Here is a 19,372-nt window from a genome sequence, read left to right as displayed (position 1 = left end):
AGGTCTGGGAGAACTGCCCCCCAACCTTGCAGGCTTGCGTCTGTCTGTATTGTGAGAAGCGGGGAGGGATTCCACCAGACCCCCTTCCTTAGATTTTGGGGATTTTTCCACCAATTTAACGAGTGTTTTACTAGCTAGGGGATCTTTACCTTGTGATCTAGATGTAGTGGATTTTTGTCCCAGATTCGGATCGTCCAGGCCTGCATGATTCTCGTGTGACTTTGTGCCCAGGCCACGCACTGGATACAGGAGGTCCGGAGTCCCAGTACACTTAGAGCTGCTCGGATGCTGCAAAAGATTTTCTCCTGAAAGAGACTTACAGATGGTTTTAATTTTTTGCACTTCTCTTGTGGCAAGAAGGAACTCTGTTTCCTTGAGTCCAGCACTACCCCTAGAAATATCTTTGTTTTTTCTGGAGAGAAATTGGATTTCTCCTGGTTTATTACCCAGCCTAAATCCTGAAGGAGAAGTAGAGATGTCTGTAAGTGAAGAGCAGGTGGTCTAAGTAGGGTACTATTACAATGTTTTCCTACCACTTCTACCATTATCTTGGTGAATATGGAGCTGATGAAATTCCGGTAGTGCCCTGAACTGGAAATGAAGGATTTTCCCCTGAGGGGATCGAATCGCAAACCTCAGATATTTCTGGTGGTTTTGGAAGATTGGGACGTGATAGTACGCGTCCTTGAGGTCCACTGTACATAGAGAATAATTTTGACCTATGAGAGGTACTGTAGATCTTACTGACTCCATCTTGAAATGTTTGGTTACTATAAATTTGTTCAATTTTTTTAGATTTATGATTAAACGGTACGTGCCGTTCGGTTTTTTTACTAAAAATAGAGGGGAGTAGAATCCTTTCCCTTCTTCTGTCTCCTGTACGGGGACAATCACATTCATGTGACACAGCTGCTGAATGTTGGCCCATAACTGGAGATTTTGAGTCTTGGTAAATTTGGGAGAAATCTGGAAGTTTTGAGGGGGGGGGAATGGAGAAATTCTATCCTGTAACCTGATCTTATAATCTGCCGAATCCAAGGACTCGGGGAAACTTCCTCCCATTTTGTTACAAAATACGAAAGCCTCCCCCCCACCTGTAAGTCGTTGTCTTTTTTGTTTTTGGTACCCGCGACCTGCTCCGCCTTTTGCGTAGCTCCACCTGCCAGTCTTTCCCTTTCCTCTATATTGGGTTTTATTTTCCCTAGAGGGGCGAAAGGAAAAAGAGGGTCTTTTGGGGGAAGGTTTGTTAACTGGAAACCCCTTTTTTCTGTCTGCAGCTTTTTCCAGGATAGAATCCAGTTCGCTGCCAGATACGAATTCTCCCTGGAATGGAATTCCACATAACATGATCACCGCCCACTGTTTTACCCATAATGACCTACGGACTGAGTTAGTCAGGGCCGCTTCCTTAGCCGAGAATCTTAAGGCTTCAGCAGATGCATCGGCAAGGAATGCGGTAGCGGATTTTAAGAGGGGCATGGACTCTATGATGGATTCTCTAGGGGGTTTATGTATAAGGTGGTTTTCTAATTCTGAGAGCCACAAAAAGAGGGTTCTAGCTACAGAAGTGGACGCAATGTTTGTTCTTATGTTTAGGGAGGATGCTTCCCACGCTTTTTTCAAAAGGGCATCAGCCTTCCTATCTAGAGGGTCTTTAAGCTGTGCGATATCCTCAAAGGGAAGGTCAGTCTTTTTAACCCCTTTGGTGACCTGAACTTCTATTTTAGGTATAGAGTCCCATAAGGCGTTATCTTCAGACAGTAGTCTATAGCGAAATTCTTTAGGGACTGATATTCTTTTCTCAGGGACCTTCCACTCCTCTAGAACTAGATCTTTCAATGTGTCTACCACTGGAAAGACCCCTTTCTTTTTATATTTTAGTCCTCCGAAGAGTTCAGACTGAACCGAGGATGGTTCAACCACGTCCTCCATATCTAGAGGATTTTTTAATGCTTTTAATAGATTATCCAGATCCTCTGAGGAAAATAGATATTTTGCCTGATTTAGATCTCCAGGTTGAGTCTCTTCAAGGTCATCCTCAATCCTGAAGGAAAATCCGAATCCTCTTCAGAAGAGGATGTTTGGATATATTTAGCCTTTTTCTTAGGGGGTTCAGGTAAGTGGGCCGCAATAGATGAGGATACTTCCTCTTTAATCACTGATCTTGGTTCGTCTATTAAGGAAGATCTCTCCTCTTTGAGGATTGTATTACGCAGTCTGGACATAAACTCTTTTTATAACCCTCTGCCATCTTTGCATTACACGGCCCACAACCTTTGGAAGGCTTTTTAACTGGTTTTTCCCTCTCTCTTGGCTCCTTTTCTCTGGGCTCTTTCTGATCCTTGCCCTGAGAAGGTACACATAATAACAGCCATTAATACATAGAAAAGCTGAAATGTGGCAGAGAGGTAGCCCAGGGCTTGTACTTACAGGTACCAGGACCTGGAACACGTTAATCGCTTCATCTGCCATGTGGGAGATGGAGACGCTGGAGCCGACTTAGTGTTTGTCTGAGACCAGCGCCATATGCCTGAGGCTTGGCGGTTTTATGTCTGGACTCCTCCCCCACCGCCTCCGGAGAGACCCGGAAGTGTTACCTGATTGGATGTCCGGACCGGAAGTTCCTCGTGATGCGCCAGAAATTTCGCGCCCCAATGACTCAATGCCGGAACGTGCGACAGATTTTCCCCGAGGTATGCCGCTTCCAATTTTCCTCTTCCCCGGAGCGGAGGACCAGCACAGGTAACTTTTCTGCCCCTGTACTCTATTCTTCTTTCCCCCTGCTGAACCCAGCATTAGCCGCGCGGGACCGTTGGATAGGTTCTAGCCGGGGAGAGTACAGGGGACGGGGGTGTTTTTAGGTCTTTTCCCAGCACTTCCTAAGAACCTTACCATTGGTGTTCCTCAGATAGGAAACTCTTGCGACTTGTATCCCTTAGGGACAGGAAGACACTGGTGTGGGGTGCTAGGGAGGAGCCTTTTAAACTTTTGTGACTTCCTGTCCCTACAGGATATAAGGAGCATCCTCCAGGTGGGGGCCGTCATGGGAACGTGATTTTCATTGCGCAGGCACAACCAGGATTTTATAGTAGGGGTCATTATGGACACTGATGCTACATATGGGGGACTTGTAGCCCGATCATAGGGGTAACCGGACTTTGGGGACTTTATTAGTTACAGTAACTTTTCCAAAATACTTTTTACTTGTCCCACTACGAGACATGAACAAGCCACGGCCACGGATTGGGTTTTTTTATTTAAAGCTCTGGTGGATTTGTAAGAGCCGTCTCCTTGGCCAAAATCTGAGGCATCTACTACACACGCTGAGGCCGAGACGTGGAAGGGGCTTGGATCCTCTATAAGGAGAGTCTGTAGCTAGTAGTGCCGTGTGCAGCCGTCACATTACATCTTATACTTATCCCCCCCCCCCGTTACTAAGGGACCGCACTTATGATCCACATCCGCACAGGGAGGGCAGTTACTTTGGATTACAGAACTTTCCGTGCCCAGATTGCGGAATCCCTTGGGGACCGATGTCTTTCCGGATCTTTCTATTCCTCCCGCACAATTCCTTTCCTTCTGAGCCTTCCGTCCCCCTAACATTTCCTCTTCCAGACGCTCTGCGTCATGTGCACGTCTGCTGAGGTATGAGATATCTAGAGACAATCACCCGGGACATTATACGCTGCAGCTCTGTCCCTGGACGTCCCAGGTTTCCCGTTGACGAAGTTAGTTGTGGGCGGAGCCTGCGGACCAGAGCGATGCCGATATTAGGGCTTCCCCCTGCGCACGTTACACACGGGGATCTTACAGACTCATCCAGAAGTTTTCTAACAGCCTCAGGCAAGAAGATCTGCACCACCTCCACCAGTACAGACAGATACACAAGATACTCCAAGTACTCGCTGCCCGGGGATTGTCATCGGCCATTGCTGGAGCGCAGGACACGACCGGAGCAGCCAAGAGACCTCAGACCAACACGACCCTCCACCAGCGGCTCGTCACAGCCGCCCCGGGTACCGCTCCCCACCAGCCGCCCCGGGTACCCCAGCTGCCCCTCGCGCGTCTCAACACTTTTTTTTAATTTGGCGCCTCCTCTGATCACCTCCAGGCACACGAGACAAAGTGAAGTATCAGGGAACGTTCATTATGTCAGAAGTGGAGGAGCCGCTGCTGGAGCACAGAATAGGAGTGGAGCAGGGTCTGACCACACGGATGCACCAGGGATCTAGCGGACGTATCGTGTATATAACAAGTCGTCCTGTACAGGAAATAATTTACTCTAACCCTGCCCAGACAGTGGCAGCGCCTACACCCTGACCCCCACCGCGTCCCACCCCGAGTGACCCCCACCGCGTCCCACCCCGAGCCCAGAGGGTCCGGCGCCCGTCCCACAGTCACCAGACCAGACACAAGTCACAAGGTAAGTGATCCTTTATTATGTCACAATGAAGCTTTATGCGACCAGGGCGGAGGCTGTGGACGACTCGCTGCGGGAGAAGAGACACAAATCAGAAGGGACTCACAAAGAGCAGGACCCCCCCCCCTCCCCGGACCCCCGGAGGACACTTACTACTTCCAGGTAGGTGGCAGCACTCTCCTGCTCTTGTAGTAACGAGCCAATCTGTGGATTCTGCTTTCAATGAGAATCAGGCGGAATTTGGCGTCTTTATCCTAGAAAAAACGTAGGAAGTAACAATCAGGATCAGTACAGCAGACGCCACTGCAGCCGGACAGAGACAAGCAGCCCGGGGACAGAGGAGGAGCCCGGCGCCTCGCTACAGCCGGGGGACAGAGGACAGAGGAGGAGCCCGGCGCCTCGCTACAGCCGGGGGACAGAGGACAGACAAGCAGCCCGGGGACAGAGGAGAGACTAGCAGCCCGGGGACAGAGGAGAGACTAGCAGCCCGGGGACAGAGGAGGAGCCCGGCACCTCGCTACAGCCGGGGGACAGAGGAGAGACTAGCAGCCCGGGGACAGAGGAGGAGCCCGGCGCCTCGCTACAGCCGGGGGACAGAGGACAGAGGAGGAGCCCGGCGCCTCGCTACAGCCGGGGGACAGAGGACAGAGGAGGAGCCCGGCGCCTCGCTACAGCCGGGGGACAGAGGACAGACAAGCAGCCCGGGGACAGAGGAGAGACTAGCAGCCCGGGGACAGAGGAGAGACTAGCAGCCCGGGGACAGAGGAGAGACTAGCAGCCCGGGGACAGAGGAGAGACTAGCAGCCCGGGGACAGAGGAGAGACTAGCAGCCCGGGGACAGAGGAGAGACTAGCAGCCCGGGGACAGAGGAGAGACTAGCAGCCCGGGGACAGAGGAGAGACTAGCAGCCCGGGGACAGAGGAGAGACTAGCAGCCCGGGGACAGAGGAGAGACTAGCAGCCCGGGGACAGAGGAGAGACTAGCAGCCCGGGGACAGAGGAGAGACTAGCAGCCCGGGGACAGAGGAGAGACTAGCAGCCCGGGGACAGAGGAGAGACTAGCAGCCCGGGGACAGAGGAGAGACTAGCAGCCCGGGGACAGAGGAGAGACTAGCAGCCCGGGGACAGAGGAGAGACTAGCAGCCCGGGGACAGAGGAGAGACTAGCAGCCCGGGGACAGAGGAGAGACTAGCAGCCCGGGGACAGAGGAGAGACTAGCAGCCCGGGGACAGAGGAGAGACTAGCAGCCCGGGGACAGAGGAGAGACTAGCAGCCCGGGGACAGAGGAGAGACTAGCAGCCCGGGGACAGAGGAGAGACTAGCAGCCCGGGGACAGAGGAGAGACTAGCAGCCCGGGGACAGAGGAGAGACTAGCAGCCCGGGGACAGAGGAGAGACTAGCAGCCCGGGGACAGAGGAGAGACTAGCAGCCCGGGGACAGAGGAGAGACTAGCAGCCCGGGGACAGAGGAGAGACTAGCAGCCCGGGGACAGAGGAGAGACTAGCAGCCCGGGGACAGAGGAGAGACTAGCAGCCCGGGGACAGAGGAGAGACTAGCAGCCCGGGGACAGAGGAGAGACTAGCAGCCCGGGGACAGAGGAGAGACTAGCAGCCCGGGGACAGAGGAGAGACTAGCAGCCCGGGGACAGAGGAGAGACTAGCAGCCCGGGGACAGAGGAGAGACTAGCAGCCCGGGGACAGAGGAGAGACTAGCAGCCCGGGGACAGAGGAGAGACTAGCAGCCCGGGGACAGAGGAGAGACTAGCAGCCCGGGGACAGAGGAGAGACTAGCAGCCCGGGGACAGAGGAGAGACTAGCAGCCCGGGGACAGAGGAGAGACTAGCAGCCCGGGGACAGAGGAGAGACTAGCAGCCCGGGGACAGAGGAGAGACTAGCAGCCCGGGGACAGAGGAGAGACTAGCAGCCCGGGGACAGAGGAGAGACAAGCAGCCCGGGGACAGAGGAGAGACTAGCAGCCCGGGGACAGAGGAGAGACTAGCAGCCCGGGGACAGAGGAGAGACTAGCAGCCCGGGGACAGAGGAGAGACTAGCAGCCCGGGGACAGAGGAGAGACTAGCAGCCCGGGGACAGAGGAGAGACTAGCAGCCCGGGGACAGAGGAGAGACTAGCAGCCCGGGGACAGAGGAGAGACTAGCAGCCCGGGGACAGAGGAGAGACTAGCAGCCCGGGGACAGAGGAGAGACTAGCAGCCCGGGGACAGAGGAGAGACTAGCAGCCCGGGGACAGAGGAGAGACTAGCAGCCCGGGGACAGAGGAGAGACTAGCAGCCCGGGGACAGAGGAGAGACTAGCAGCCCGGGGACAGAGGAGAGACAAGCAGCCCGGCGCCTCGCTACAGCCGGGGGACAGAGGAGAGACTAGCAGCCCGGGGACAGAGGAGAGACAAGCAGCCCGGGGACAGAGGAGAGACTAGCAGCCCGGCACCTCGCTACAGCCGGGGGACAGAGGAGAGACTAGCAGCCCGGGGACAGAGGAGAGACTAGCAGCCCGGGGACAGAGGAGAGACTAGCAGCCCGGGGACAGAGGAGAGACTAGCAGCCCGGGGACAGAGGAGAGACTAGCAGCCCGGGGACAGAGGAGAGACTAGCAGCCCGGGGACAGAGGAGAGACAAGCAGCCCGGGGACAGAGGAGAGACTAGCAGCCCGGGGACAGAGGAGAGACAAGCAGCCCGGGGACAGAGGAGAGACTAGCAGCCCGGCACCTCGCTACAGCCGGGGGACAGAGGAGAGACAAGCAGCCCGGGGACAGAGGAGGAGCCCGGCGCCTCGCTACAGCCGGGGGACAGAGGAGAGACAAGCAGCCCGGGGACAGAGGAGGAGCCCGGCGCCTCGCTACAGCCGGGGGACAGAGGAGGAGCCCGGCGCCTCGCTACAGCCGGGGGACAGAGGAGAGACAAGCAGCCCGGCGCCTCGCTACAGCCGGGGGACAGAGGAGAGACAAGCAGCCCGGCGCCTCGCTACAGCCGGGGGACAGAGGAGAGACTAGCAGCCCGGGGACAGAGGAGAGACTAGCAGCCCGGGGACAGAGGAGAGACTAGCAGCCCGGGGACAGAGGAGAGACTAGCAGCCCGGCACCTCGCTACAGCCGGGGGACAGAGGAGAGACAAGCAGCCCGGGGACAGAGGAGGAGCCCGGCGCCTCGCTACAGCCGGGGGACAGAGGAGAGACTAGCAGCCCGGGGACAGAGGAGAGACTAGCAGCCCGGCACCTCGCTACAGCCGGGGGACAGAGGAGAGACAAGCAGCCCGGGGACAGAGGAGGAGCCCGGCGCCTCGCTACAGCCGGGGGACAGAGGAGAGACAAGCAGCCCGGGGACAGAGGAGGAGCCCGGCGCCTCGCTACAGCCGGGGGACAGAGGAGGAGCCCGGCGCCTCGCTACAGCCGGGGGACAGAGGAGAGACAAGCAGCCCGGCGCCTCGCTACAGCCGGGGGACAGAGGAGAGACAAGCAGCCCGGCGCCTCGCTACAGCCGGGGGACAGAGGAGAGACTAGCAGCCCGGGGACAGAGGAGAGACTAGCAGCCCGGGGACAGAGGAGAGACTAGCAGCCCGGGGACAGAGGAGAGACTAGCAGCCCGGCACCTCGCTACAGCCGGGGGACAGAGGAGAGACAAGCAGCCCGGGGACAGAGGAGGAGCCCGGCGCCTCGCTACAGCCGGGGGACAGAGGAGAGACTAGCAGCCCGGGGACAGAGGAGAGACTAGCAGCCCGGCACCTCGCTACAGCCGGGGGACAGAGGAGAGACAAGCAGCCCGGGGACAGAGGAGGAGCCCGGCGCCTCGCTACAGCCGGGGGACAGAGGAGAGACAAGCAGCCCGGGGACAGAGGAGGAGCCCGGCGCCTCGCTACAGCCGGGGGACAGAGGAGAGACTAGCAGCCCGGGGACAGAGGAGGAGCCCGGCGCCTCGCTACAGCCGGGGGACAGAGGAGAGACTAGCAGCCCGGGGACAGAGGAGGAGCCCGGCGCCTCGCTACAGCCGGGGGACAGAGGAGAGACTAGCAGCCCGGGGACAGAGGAGAGACTAGCAGCCCGGCGCCTCGCTACAGCCGGGGGACAGAGGAGAGACTAGCAGCCCGGCACCTCGCTACAGCCGGGGGACAGAGGAGAGACTAGCAGCCCGGGGACAGAGGAGGAGCCCGGCGCCTCGCTACAGCCGGGGGACAGAGGAGGAGCCCGGCGCCTCGCTACAGCCGGGGGACAGAGGAGAGACAAGCAGCCCGGCGCCTCGCTACAGCCGGGGGACAGAGGAGAGACAAGCAGCCCGGCGCCTCGCTACAGCCAGGGGACAGAGGAGAGACAAGCAGCCCGGCGCCTCGCTACAGCCGGGGGACAGAGGAGAGACTAGCAGCCCGGGGACAGAGGAGAGACTAGCAGCCCGGCACCTCGCTACAGCCGGGGGACAGAGGAGAGACTAGCAGCCCGGGGACAGAGGAGAGACTAGCAGCCCGGGGACAGAGGAGAGACTAGCAGCCCGGGGACAGAGGAGAGACTAGCAGCCCGGGGACAGAGGAGAGACTAGCAGCCCGGCACCTCGCTACAGCCGGGGGACAGAGGAGAGACTAGCAGCCCGGGGACAGAGGAGGAGCCCGGCGCCTCGCTACAGCCGGGGGACAGAGGAGAGACTAGCAGCCCGGGGACAGAGGAGGAGCCCGGCGCCTCGCTACAGCCGGGGGACAGAGGAGAGACTAGCAGCCCGGGGACAGAGGAGAGACTAGCAGCCCGGCACCTCGCTACAGCCGGGGGACAGAGGAGAGACAAGCAGCCCGGGGACAGAGGAGGAGCCCGGCGCCTCGCTACAGCCGGGGGACAGAGGAGAGACTAGCAGCCCGGGGACAGAGGAGGAGCCCGGCGCCTCGCTACAGCCGGGGGACAGAGGAGAGACAAGCAGCCCGGCGCCTCGCTACAGCCGGGGGACAGAGGAGAGACAAGCAGCCCGGCACCTCGCTACAGCCGGGGGACAGAGGAGAGACAAGCAGCCCGGCGCCTCGCTACAGCCGGGGGACAGAGGAGAGACAAGCAGCCCGGCACCTCGCTACAGCCGGGGGACAGAGGAGAGACAAGCAGCCCGGGGACAGAGGAGGAGCCCGGCGCCTCGCTACAGCCGGGGGACAGAGGAGAGACTAGCAGCCCGGGGACAGAGGAGGAGCCCGGCGCCTCGCTACAGCCGGGGGACAGAGGAGAGACAAGCAGCCCGGGGACAGAGGAGAGACTAGCAGCCCGGCACCTCGCTACAGCCGGGGGACAGAGGAGAGACTAGCAGCCCGGGGACAGAGGAGGAGCCCGGCGCCTCGCTACAGCCGGGGGACAGAGGAGAGACTAGCAGCCCGGGGACAGAGGAGGAGCCCGGCGCCTCGCTACAGCCGGGGGACAGAGGAGGAGCCCGGCGCCTCGCTACAGCCGGGGGACAGAGGAGAGACAAGCAGCCCGGCGCCTCGCTACAGCCGGGGGACAGAGGACAGACGAGGAGCCCGGCGCCTCGCTACAGCCGAGGGACAGAGGACAGAGGAGGAGCCCGGCGCCTCGCTACAGCCGGGGGACAGAGGAGAGACAAGCAGCCCGGCGCCTCGCTACAGCCGGGGGACAGAGGACAGAGGAGGAGCCCGGCGCCTCGCTACAGCCGGGGGACAGAGGAGAGACAAGCAGCCCGGGGACAGAGGAGGAGCCCGGCGCCTCGCTAAAGCCGGGGGACAGAGGAGAGACAAGCAGCCCGGCGCCTCGCTAAAGCCGGGGGACAGAGGACAGACGAGGAGCCCGGCGCCTCGCTACAGCCGAGGGACAGAGGACAGACGAGGAGCCCGGCGCCTCGCTACAGCCGGGGGACAGAGGACAGACAAGCAGCCCGGCGCCTCGCTACAGCCGGGGGACAGAGGACAGACGAGGAGCCCGGCGCCTCGCTACAGCCGGGGGACAGAGGACAGACGAGGAGCCCGGCGCCTCGCTACAGCCGGGGGACAGAGGAGGAGCCCGGCGCCTCGCTACAGCCGGGGGACAGAGGAGAGACTAGCAGCCCGGCGCCTCGCTACAGCCGGGGGACAGAGGACAGAGGAGGAGCCCGGCGCCTCGCTACAGCCAGGGGACAGAGGACAGACAAGCAGCCCGGCACCTCGCTACAGCCGAGGGACAGAGGACAGACAAGCAGCCCGGCGCCTCGCTACAGCCAGGGGACAGAGGACAGACAAGCAGCCCGGCGCCTCGCTACAGCCAGGGGACAGAGGACAGACAAGCAGCCCGGCGCCTCGCTACAGCCAGGGGACAGAGGAGAGACTAGCAGCCCGGCGCCTCGCTACAGCCGGGGGACAGAGGACAGAGGAGGAGCCCGGCGCCTCGCTACAGCCGGGGGACAGAGGAGGAGCCCGGCGCCTCGCTACAGCCGGGGGACAGAGGACAGACAAGCAGCCCGGCGCCTCGCTACAGCCGGGGGACAGAGGACAGACAAGCAGCCCGGCGCCTCGCTACAGCCAGGGGACAGAGGACAGACAAGCAGCCCGGCGCCTCGCTACAGCCGGGGAGAGACGAGCAGACACTAGGGATCTGGCTGGTAGTGACTCGGCCGGGTGCAGTGTGCAGAGCCCCCCAGACTCACCTTCCTGTTCCTCTCCAGATGTTTGCGCACAGCCACCGCCTTCTTGATCAGGTGGTACAGGTCCTCGGGGAGGTCGGGGGCCAGGCCCTTGGACTTCAGGATTCTCAGAATCTTGTTGCCAGTTACAAAGCGAACCTGAGCAACTCCATGCGAATCCCTCAGGATGACACCTAGAACAGGGCAGCGTTACTACTACCCCCATCATCCCAGCACGGAGCAGAGGAGTCAGGGGGCTGAGCACTTACCAATCTGGGAGGGGGTGAGACCCTTCTTGGCGAGTTTGTAGATCTGCTCCTTCACGTCATCAGACGTCAGCTTCAGCCACTGGAAAATACAGCGATTAAGACTACAACTCCCAGCATGCCACCGATAAATCCAACCCGAGGGAGGAGGTACTTACTGTGGGGACGCTGCGCCTGTAGGGGAGAGCCGACTGGGACAAGCCCTTTCTATAGGGAGAGAAACACAACGTATCAGGGGAGGAGGAAGAAGAGAAGGAAGACCCCCAATAATCAGAGGGAGAGAACACAACATGTCAGGACGAGGAGGAGGAGGAGGACCCCCAATAATCAGAGGGAGAGAACACAACATGTCAGGACGAGGAGGAGGAGGAGGACCCCCAATAATCAGAGGAAGAGAACACAACATGTCAGGACGAGGAGGAGGAGGAAGACCCCCAATAATCAGAGGGAGAGAAACGACATGTCAGGGGAGGAGGAAGACCCCCAATAATCAGAGGAAGAGAACACAACGTGTCAGGAGGAGGAGGAGCAAGACCCCCAATAATCAGAGGGAGAGAACACAACATGTCAGGAGGAGGAGGAGGAAGAGGAGGAAGACCCCCAATAATCAGAGGAAGAGAACACAACATGTCAGGACGAGGAGGAGGAAGACCCCCAATAATCAGAGGGAGAGAAACGTGTCAGGAGGAGGAGGAGGAGGACCCCCAATAATCAGAGGAGGAGGAGGAAGAAGAGAAGGAGGACCCCCAATAATCAGAGGAAGAGAACACAACATGTCAGGGGGAGGAGGAAGAAGACCCCCAATAATCAGAGGAAGAGAACACAACATGTCAGGGGGAGGAGGAGGAAGAGGAGGAAGACCCCCAATAATCAGAAGGAGAGAACACAATGTGTCAGGAGGAGGACCCCCAATAATCAGAGGAAGAGAACACAACATGTCAGGGGGAGGAGGAAGAAGAGAAAGAAGACCCCCAATAATCAGAAGGAGAGAACACAATGTGTCAGGAGGAGGAGGAGGACCCCCAATAATCAGAGGGAGAGAACACAACATGTCAGGAGGAGGAAGACCCCCAATAATCAGAGGGAGAGAAACGACATGTCAGGGGAGGAGGAGGAAGAAGAGAAGGAAGACCCCCAATAATCAGAGGAAGAGAACACAACATGTCAGGGGGAGGAGGAAGAAGAGAAAGAAGACCCCCAATAATAAGAAGGAGAGAACACAACATGTCAGGACGAGGAGGAGGACCCCCAATAATCAGAGGGAGAGAACACAACATGTCAGGACGAGGAGGAGGAGGAGGACCCCCAATAATCAGAGGGAGAGAACACAACATGTCAGGACGAGGAGGAGGAGGAGGACCCCCAATAATCAGAGGAAGAGAACACAACATGTCAGGACGAGGAGGAGGAGGAAGACCCCCAATAATCAGAGGGAGAGAAACGACATGTCAGGGGAGGAGGAAGACCCCCAATAATCAGAGGAAGAGAACACAACGTGTCAGGAGGAGGAGGAGCAAGACCCCCAATAATCAGAGGGAGAGAACACAACATGTCAGGAGGAGGAGGAGGAAGAGGAGGAAGACCCCCAATAATCAGAGGAAGAGAACACAACATGTCAGGACGAGGAGGAGGAAGACCCCCAATAATCAGAGGGAGAGAAACGTGTCAGGAGGAGGAGGAGGAGGACCCCCAATAATCAGAGGAGGAGGAGGAAGAAGAGAAGGAGGACCCCCAATAATCAGAGGAAGAGAACACAACATGTCAGGGGGAGGAGGAAGAAGACCCCCAATAATCAGAGGAAGAGAACACAACATGTCAGGGGGAGGAGGAGGAAGAGGAGGAAGACCCCCAATAATCAGAAGGAGAGAACACAATGTGTCAGGAGGAGGACCCCCAATAATCAGAGGAAGAGAACACAACATGTCAGGGGGAGGAGGAAGAAGAGAAAGAAGACCCCCAATAATCAGAAGGAGAGAACACAATGTGTCAGGAGGAGGAGGAGGACCCCCAATAATCAGAGGGAGAGAACACAACATGTCAGGAGGAGGAAGACCCCCAATAATCAGAGGGAGAGAAACGACATGTCAGGGGAGGAGGAGGAAGAAGAGAAGGAAGACCCCCAATAATCAGAGGAAGAGAACACAACATGTCAGGGGGAGGAGGAAGAAGAGAAAGAAGACCCCCAATAATAAGAAGGAGAGAACACAACATGTCAGGACGAGGAGGAGGACCCCCAATAATCAGAGGGAGAGAACACAACATGTCAGGAGGAGGAAGACCCCCAATAATCAGAGGAGGAGGGGATCATCCCCCAGATATATAAAAGTAAAACACAGGCTGCACCCCACAATATAGAAGAGGGGGCGCGTTATTCCTGCTACGTTCCAGAGAAAGGATTCTGCAGAGGATCTGAACGCAGCGCTGGGGTGAATAACGCACCCACTCTTTATATTGTGGGGTGCAGCCCAGGTTTTACTTTATGTATGAAGAGGAGGAGAAGGGCGAGCACCCGGACATAGCTTCCTAAAGTGGTGCAGCAGAGGAGATGGCGAGCTCCGGTGCCGGGGGAATCCCTCAGATGTCAGTGATGTCACGGGTTCCCCTCAGCGCAGGATCGGGCGAGGGAATACCTGGGCCCCAGTCACATCAGGACCACGAGCGGCACCGGCCTCATAGGAGACACCAGAACCACCAGCACCGGAGCCCAGAGTACCCAGGAGATGGTGCACGAGGGGCTCAGCATCAGTGACACCACCCCTCGGGACTCATCATGAGGACCAGGGGGAATGATGTATCATACTGCGCTCCCTCCTAGGCAGCCGCCACAGAGAGGATCACACACAGTACAGCAGCTCCTACAGAGGACCGGGCCCCCACCATCCAAACACTCACCACTACCCCCACCATCCAAACACTCACCACTACCCCCACCATCCTCCTATACACATACTACCCCCACCATCCTCCTATACACATACTACCCCCACCATCCTCCTATACACATACTACCCCCATCATCCAAACACTCACCACTACCCCCATCATCCTCCTATACACATACTACCCCCATCATCCTCCTATACACATACTACCCCCATCATCCTCCTATACACATACTACCCCCATCATCCTCCTATACACATACTACCCCCATCATCCTCCTATACACATACTACCCCCACCATCCTCCTATACACATACTACCCCCACCATCCTCCTATACACATACTACCCCCATCATCCTCATACAAACACTACCCCCATCATCCTCCTATACACACACTACCCCCACCATCCTCCTATACACACACTACCCCCACCATCCTCCTATACACACACTACCCCCACCATCCTCCTATACACATACTACCCCCACCATCCTCCTATACACATACTACCCCCACCATCCTCCTATACACATACTACCCCCACCATCCTCCTATACACATACTACCCCCATCATCCTCCTATACACACACTACCCCCACCATCCTCCTATACACACACTACCCCCACCATCCTCCTATACACATACTACCCCCACCATCCTCCTATACACATACTACCCCCACCATCCTCCTATACACATACTACCCCCACCATCCTCCTATACACATACTACCCCCACCATCCTCCTATACACATACTACCCCCACCATCCTCCTATACACATACTACCCCCACCATCCTCCTATACACATACTACCCCCACCATCCTCCTATACACATACTACCCCCACCATCCTCCTATACACACACTACCCCCACCATCCTCCTATACACATACTACCCCCACCATCCTCCTATACACATACTACCCCCACCATCCTCCTATACACATACTACCCCCACCATCCTCCTATACACATACTACCCCCACCATCCTCCTATACACATACTACCCCCATCATCCTCCTATACACATACTACCCCCACCATCCTCCTATACACATACTACCCCCATCATCCTCCTATACACATACTACCCCCACCATCCTCCTATACACATACTACCCCCACCATCCTCCTATACACATACTACCCCCATCATCCTCCTATACACATACTACCCCCATCCTCCTCCTATACACATACTACCCCCATCCTCCTCCTATACACATACTACCCCCATCCTCCTCCTATACACATACTACCACCACCATCCTCATACAAACACTACCGCCATCATCCTCCCCATTACCCACACTCAGCAGCACTACCCCCATCATCCAGACCCCTAGTACTACCACCTCCTCCTCCTCCTGTGTGGCAGCACGCGGCTCCCGCCCGGGGCCCCCTGTCTTTCTCTCTCTCCCCCGGGGCCCCTCCGCTCCCTCCCCGGGTGTCTCCGTGTCCTCCCGCGCCGGTCCCGCCGCCTCTTCCCGCCTCCCCGCGCCCTCCTCGGCCCGGCCCCGGCTCTCACCCTGGAGCGTGCATGCGACCCATGATGGCGGCGGTGAGGAAAAGAGAGAGCGGAAGTGAGCAGAGCGCAGATCACGGCGCAGGGCGGAAGTACGTCACCGAGCAGGCGGGGCAACCGCCGGCACCTCCCACCCGAGCACGTGACTCTCCTGCTCGTCCCGAGCCGCGCCCCCTCTCCGTCCACAAACCAGCGCGCGCTCTGCTCAGTCACGTGGGGTCACCAGGGTGTGGGCGGGGCTCTAATGGAAAAAAAGCCATAGAAACGTGCGGGGGCGTGGTCTCCTCATACGGTTCTGTACCAGAACCAGTACCAGTACCAGTATCACTATCAGTACCAGAACCAGTAGCAGTACCAGTATCACTATCAGTACCAGTAGCAGTATCACTATCAGTACCAGAACCAGTAGCAGTATCACTATCAGTACCAGAACCAGTACCAGTAGCAGTATTACTTCTGTTACCACTTTGCTACCACAATGTATGATATTTATGTGTATGACTGGACATGAAGTCTTGTGCAGTTGCAGACGTAGTATCAGTATCAGACTCTGGGGGTCATTTACTAAGGGCCCGATTCCCGTTTTCCCGACGTGTTACCCGAATATTTCCGATTTGCGCCGATTTTTCCTGTATTGCCCCGGGGCGTGGCCGAACGAAAACCCGACGGATTCGGAAAAACCGCCGCATTTTAAAAAAAAAAGTGTCGCTTGACAAGCGCTTACCTGCACCCGGCCCGGTGAACTCCAGTGCATTCAGTGCAGCAGCGCCACCTGGTGGACGGCGGAGGAACTGCCTTAATGAATCCCGGCCGGACCCGAATCCACCGCAGAGAACGCGCCGCTGGATCGCGAATGGACCGGGTAAGTAAATCTGCCCCAATGTTTGGCGTTTTTCTTGATTTTACGTTCTGTGCTTGTTGCGCAGGTTTTGTATCTCACCATTTACTGTTTTTGACTCCTTTCTAATGGCTCTTTTTATTCTTTATAATAATAATAATAATAATCTTTATTTATATGATGGCGCTATATAAATAAAGATTATTATTATTATTATTATTCTTTCATAAGTTTTTAACGTTTGTATAGGATTGCGATCTTCCCGTAGGCGGAGCGTTGCGGGTCACATGATGTGTCACATGTCCGTGATCTGGAATACAATATGAGAGTGCACCATGACTCGTCTGAGCGAAACGCGTAGGTCGCTCCCTGCACGCCGGATATACGTGAGATGGTGTCACCTGCCTAAGAAGACTGACCAGGGCAACAGCAGGTGCCTCTGCGCCTCCATCTGATGGTGAATCCAGGGGCCCCCCAATACCTGGACCCCCAATACCTGGAACCGCCGGAGGCTCAGGAATGTTCCACCTCCTAAGCAGATTCAATCCAACGCTACGAAAAAGTTGGGGAAATTCTCCCGCACTCAGCCGCATCCTCCTCAAGGGTCCTCGTATTCCTCTCCCTCCATCTTTGAAGGCTCCCAGAGCCCGCCACAGACTCATCCCATCCATCAGCTGTGTTGGAGCACAAGGTTGCAGAGGTGCCGGTAGCCATGTGCCGCTCCATGCTCGTTACCAAAGTGGATGAGCTGAGACATGACGTCCATGGAGCCAAAGAGCGGATCACAGAGACAGAGCGCGAATATCTGAGGTGGAGGACGTCCAGCAACCTATTCCGGCCCAAATCTCCGATCCGCAGCGCCAAATGTCTGCATCCATCGCCCGGGCTGATGACCTTGAAGAAATAACGTCCGAGTGGTCGGCCTCCCTGAAAAAGGGTCGGACCCTGTTTCCTTCTTTGAAGGCTGTCTCAAAAATATACTGCCGCCAGACATTGGGACAGATTTACTTACCCGGTCCTGTCGCGATCCAGCGGCGCGTTCTGTGTGCAGGATTCGGGTCTTCCGGCGATTCACTAAGGTCGTGCGCCCGATGTCCACCAGGTGTCGCTGCTGCGCTGAAGTCCGTCGGAGTGCACTGGAGTTCACCAAGCCGGGCCGGGTGCAGGTAAGTGCTTGTCAAGTGACACATTTTTTTAAAAAATACGACGGTTTCTCCGAATCTGTTGGGTTTTCGTTTGGCCACGCTCCCGGATTTCCGTCACGTGTATGCCGGCGCCGATGCACCACAATCCGATCGCGTGCACCAAAATCCTGGGGCAATTCAGGGGAAATCGTGACAAAACGGTAAAATTCGGGGAAAAACGCGATTCGAGCCCTTAGTAAATGACCCCCATTCTCTCCTTTTTTTACAGTGGAAAGGGCTGAACGGGTGCCATCCCGCCCTGGCCCCCCAGGGGGCAATCCAAGACCCTTCCTGGCCCGGCTGCTCCATTTCAAGGCCAGAGACTCCATCTCTGGGTGAAATCCGATACAGGGCAATAGAGTGTCCTTCTACCCCGACTTCTCTGCATCAGTCAGAAAGCAGCGGCTCAATTTACTGAAGTCCGCGCTCGCCCACGTGACAAGGGATATAAATACTCTACCATATACCCTTCACCTCCCCTGCCGAGGCCCTGGGGTGATGCCGCCCCCCCCCCGGGAGACCTCCATCTCCTGAGTGATGACGGAGATATATCCTTTACCTGAACGTTATCTAATCTGTGATAATATTTGCTCTCCAGAGGGTTCTCCGCCCTCTCACATTTCTGATGCTAATGATACTACTGAGAGACCTGTGTATTACATACTGATTATGTCTTAACCTCAGTTTGCTGTTCACAGGCCCCCGGGGTCGGCTGAAAGCTGCAGGTCCTAGATGCCTACCTACTCCCCCCCCCTCCTAAATTGTCTGCCTTAAGAAATCCTGCTGGTCCATACGGATCAATGGGTTGGGGCATCGGAGCAAACGGTACTAGTTGTGTTAGTTAGGGACTACTGTCCTAGTATTTAGTGAGTTGGAGGGTATAGGGCTACACTTCTGCATAGGGTGTTAGACTGGGGTTTCGCTTTTGAAGTTCCTGTCTTGGTTTTGGTTACTTTGTTCTTATTGTATTTATGATTGTCTGTCTAGGTCTTTGAGGTATGAAAGGATGAATGTCTGGTGGCTCACGTCCTCTTCTCTGCATCCATTTCCCTTCCGTTAATATATGACCTCACTTAAGATTTTGGGTCCTGATTCTAGATGCTATTAATCAGCCGCGCACATTGTATGTAACCAAGAAACCCAAATAACAGGTCGCAGGACTCCTCATACTCGGTGTACGCCGGGGGGTGTCCGTGCTTATTTCTGAGCCGTACAGGTGGCCCCCGATCACTTTGGCCGTTATGTAGTCTACCCAGGGGTTCTACACATAGTCTCAGGCAAATTGGCAACTATGCCCCCAGGTCCGGTGATCTGTATAAGGGACTTTAATGCGGTCCCAAATGCTGCAATGGATCGCACGAGTGGCCTTGACACGGCCTCGGGCCGATTGAATGAGTGGCTCACGTCCTTGGACTTGACTGACATCTGGCGTAGTGACCACATGGGGGAAAAAGAGTTCTCCTACTACTCTCCCTTACATAGAAGCTTCTCCTGTACTGACCTAGCCTTTGCCTCCTCAGATATGATACTGCCCACGCAGCGCCTCTGACCACACCGTTATGCTCATCCAGCTCCTCGTAGGCCCCCCCCAGTGACTCCCGCCTGTGGCGCTTGCACCCTGCCCGGCTCCAATCTCCAGCGGTTCAGAGCGTAGTTCGGGCCGCGCA

General features: G+C 56.9%; 1 protein-coding gene across 1 annotated transcript; it reads right to left on the bottom strand.

The window, feature by feature from the left end:
• Positions 1-4,416: 4,416 nt before the first annotated feature.
• On the bottom strand, positions 4,417-15,795 carry RPS13 (ribosomal protein S13). The gene is made up of 6 exons (XM_072119174.1): positions 15,687-15,795; positions 11,422-11,470; positions 11,267-11,345; positions 11,022-11,191; positions 4,574-4,674; positions 4,417-4,490 (listed from the first exon to the last, which is right to left on the bottom strand). The coding sequence occupies exons 1-6, from the start codon at positions 15,707-15,709 to the stop codon at positions 4,457-4,459; spliced, it is 456 nt and encodes a 151-aa protein (XP_071975275.1). The 5' UTR covers positions 15,710-15,795; the 3' UTR covers positions 4,417-4,456.
• Positions 15,796-19,372: the final 3,577 nt, after the last annotated feature.

This window comes from Engystomops pustulosus, chromosome 7 (assembly GCF_040894005.1).
Source record: "Engystomops pustulosus chromosome 7, aEngPut4.maternal, whole genome shotgun sequence".
NCBI classification, from domain to species: Eukaryota; Metazoa; Chordata; class Amphibia; order Anura; family Leptodactylidae; genus Engystomops; species Engystomops pustulosus.
The sequence above is the reverse complement of the archived record's forward strand: the minus strand, read 5'-3'. Positions and strand labels throughout refer to the sequence as shown.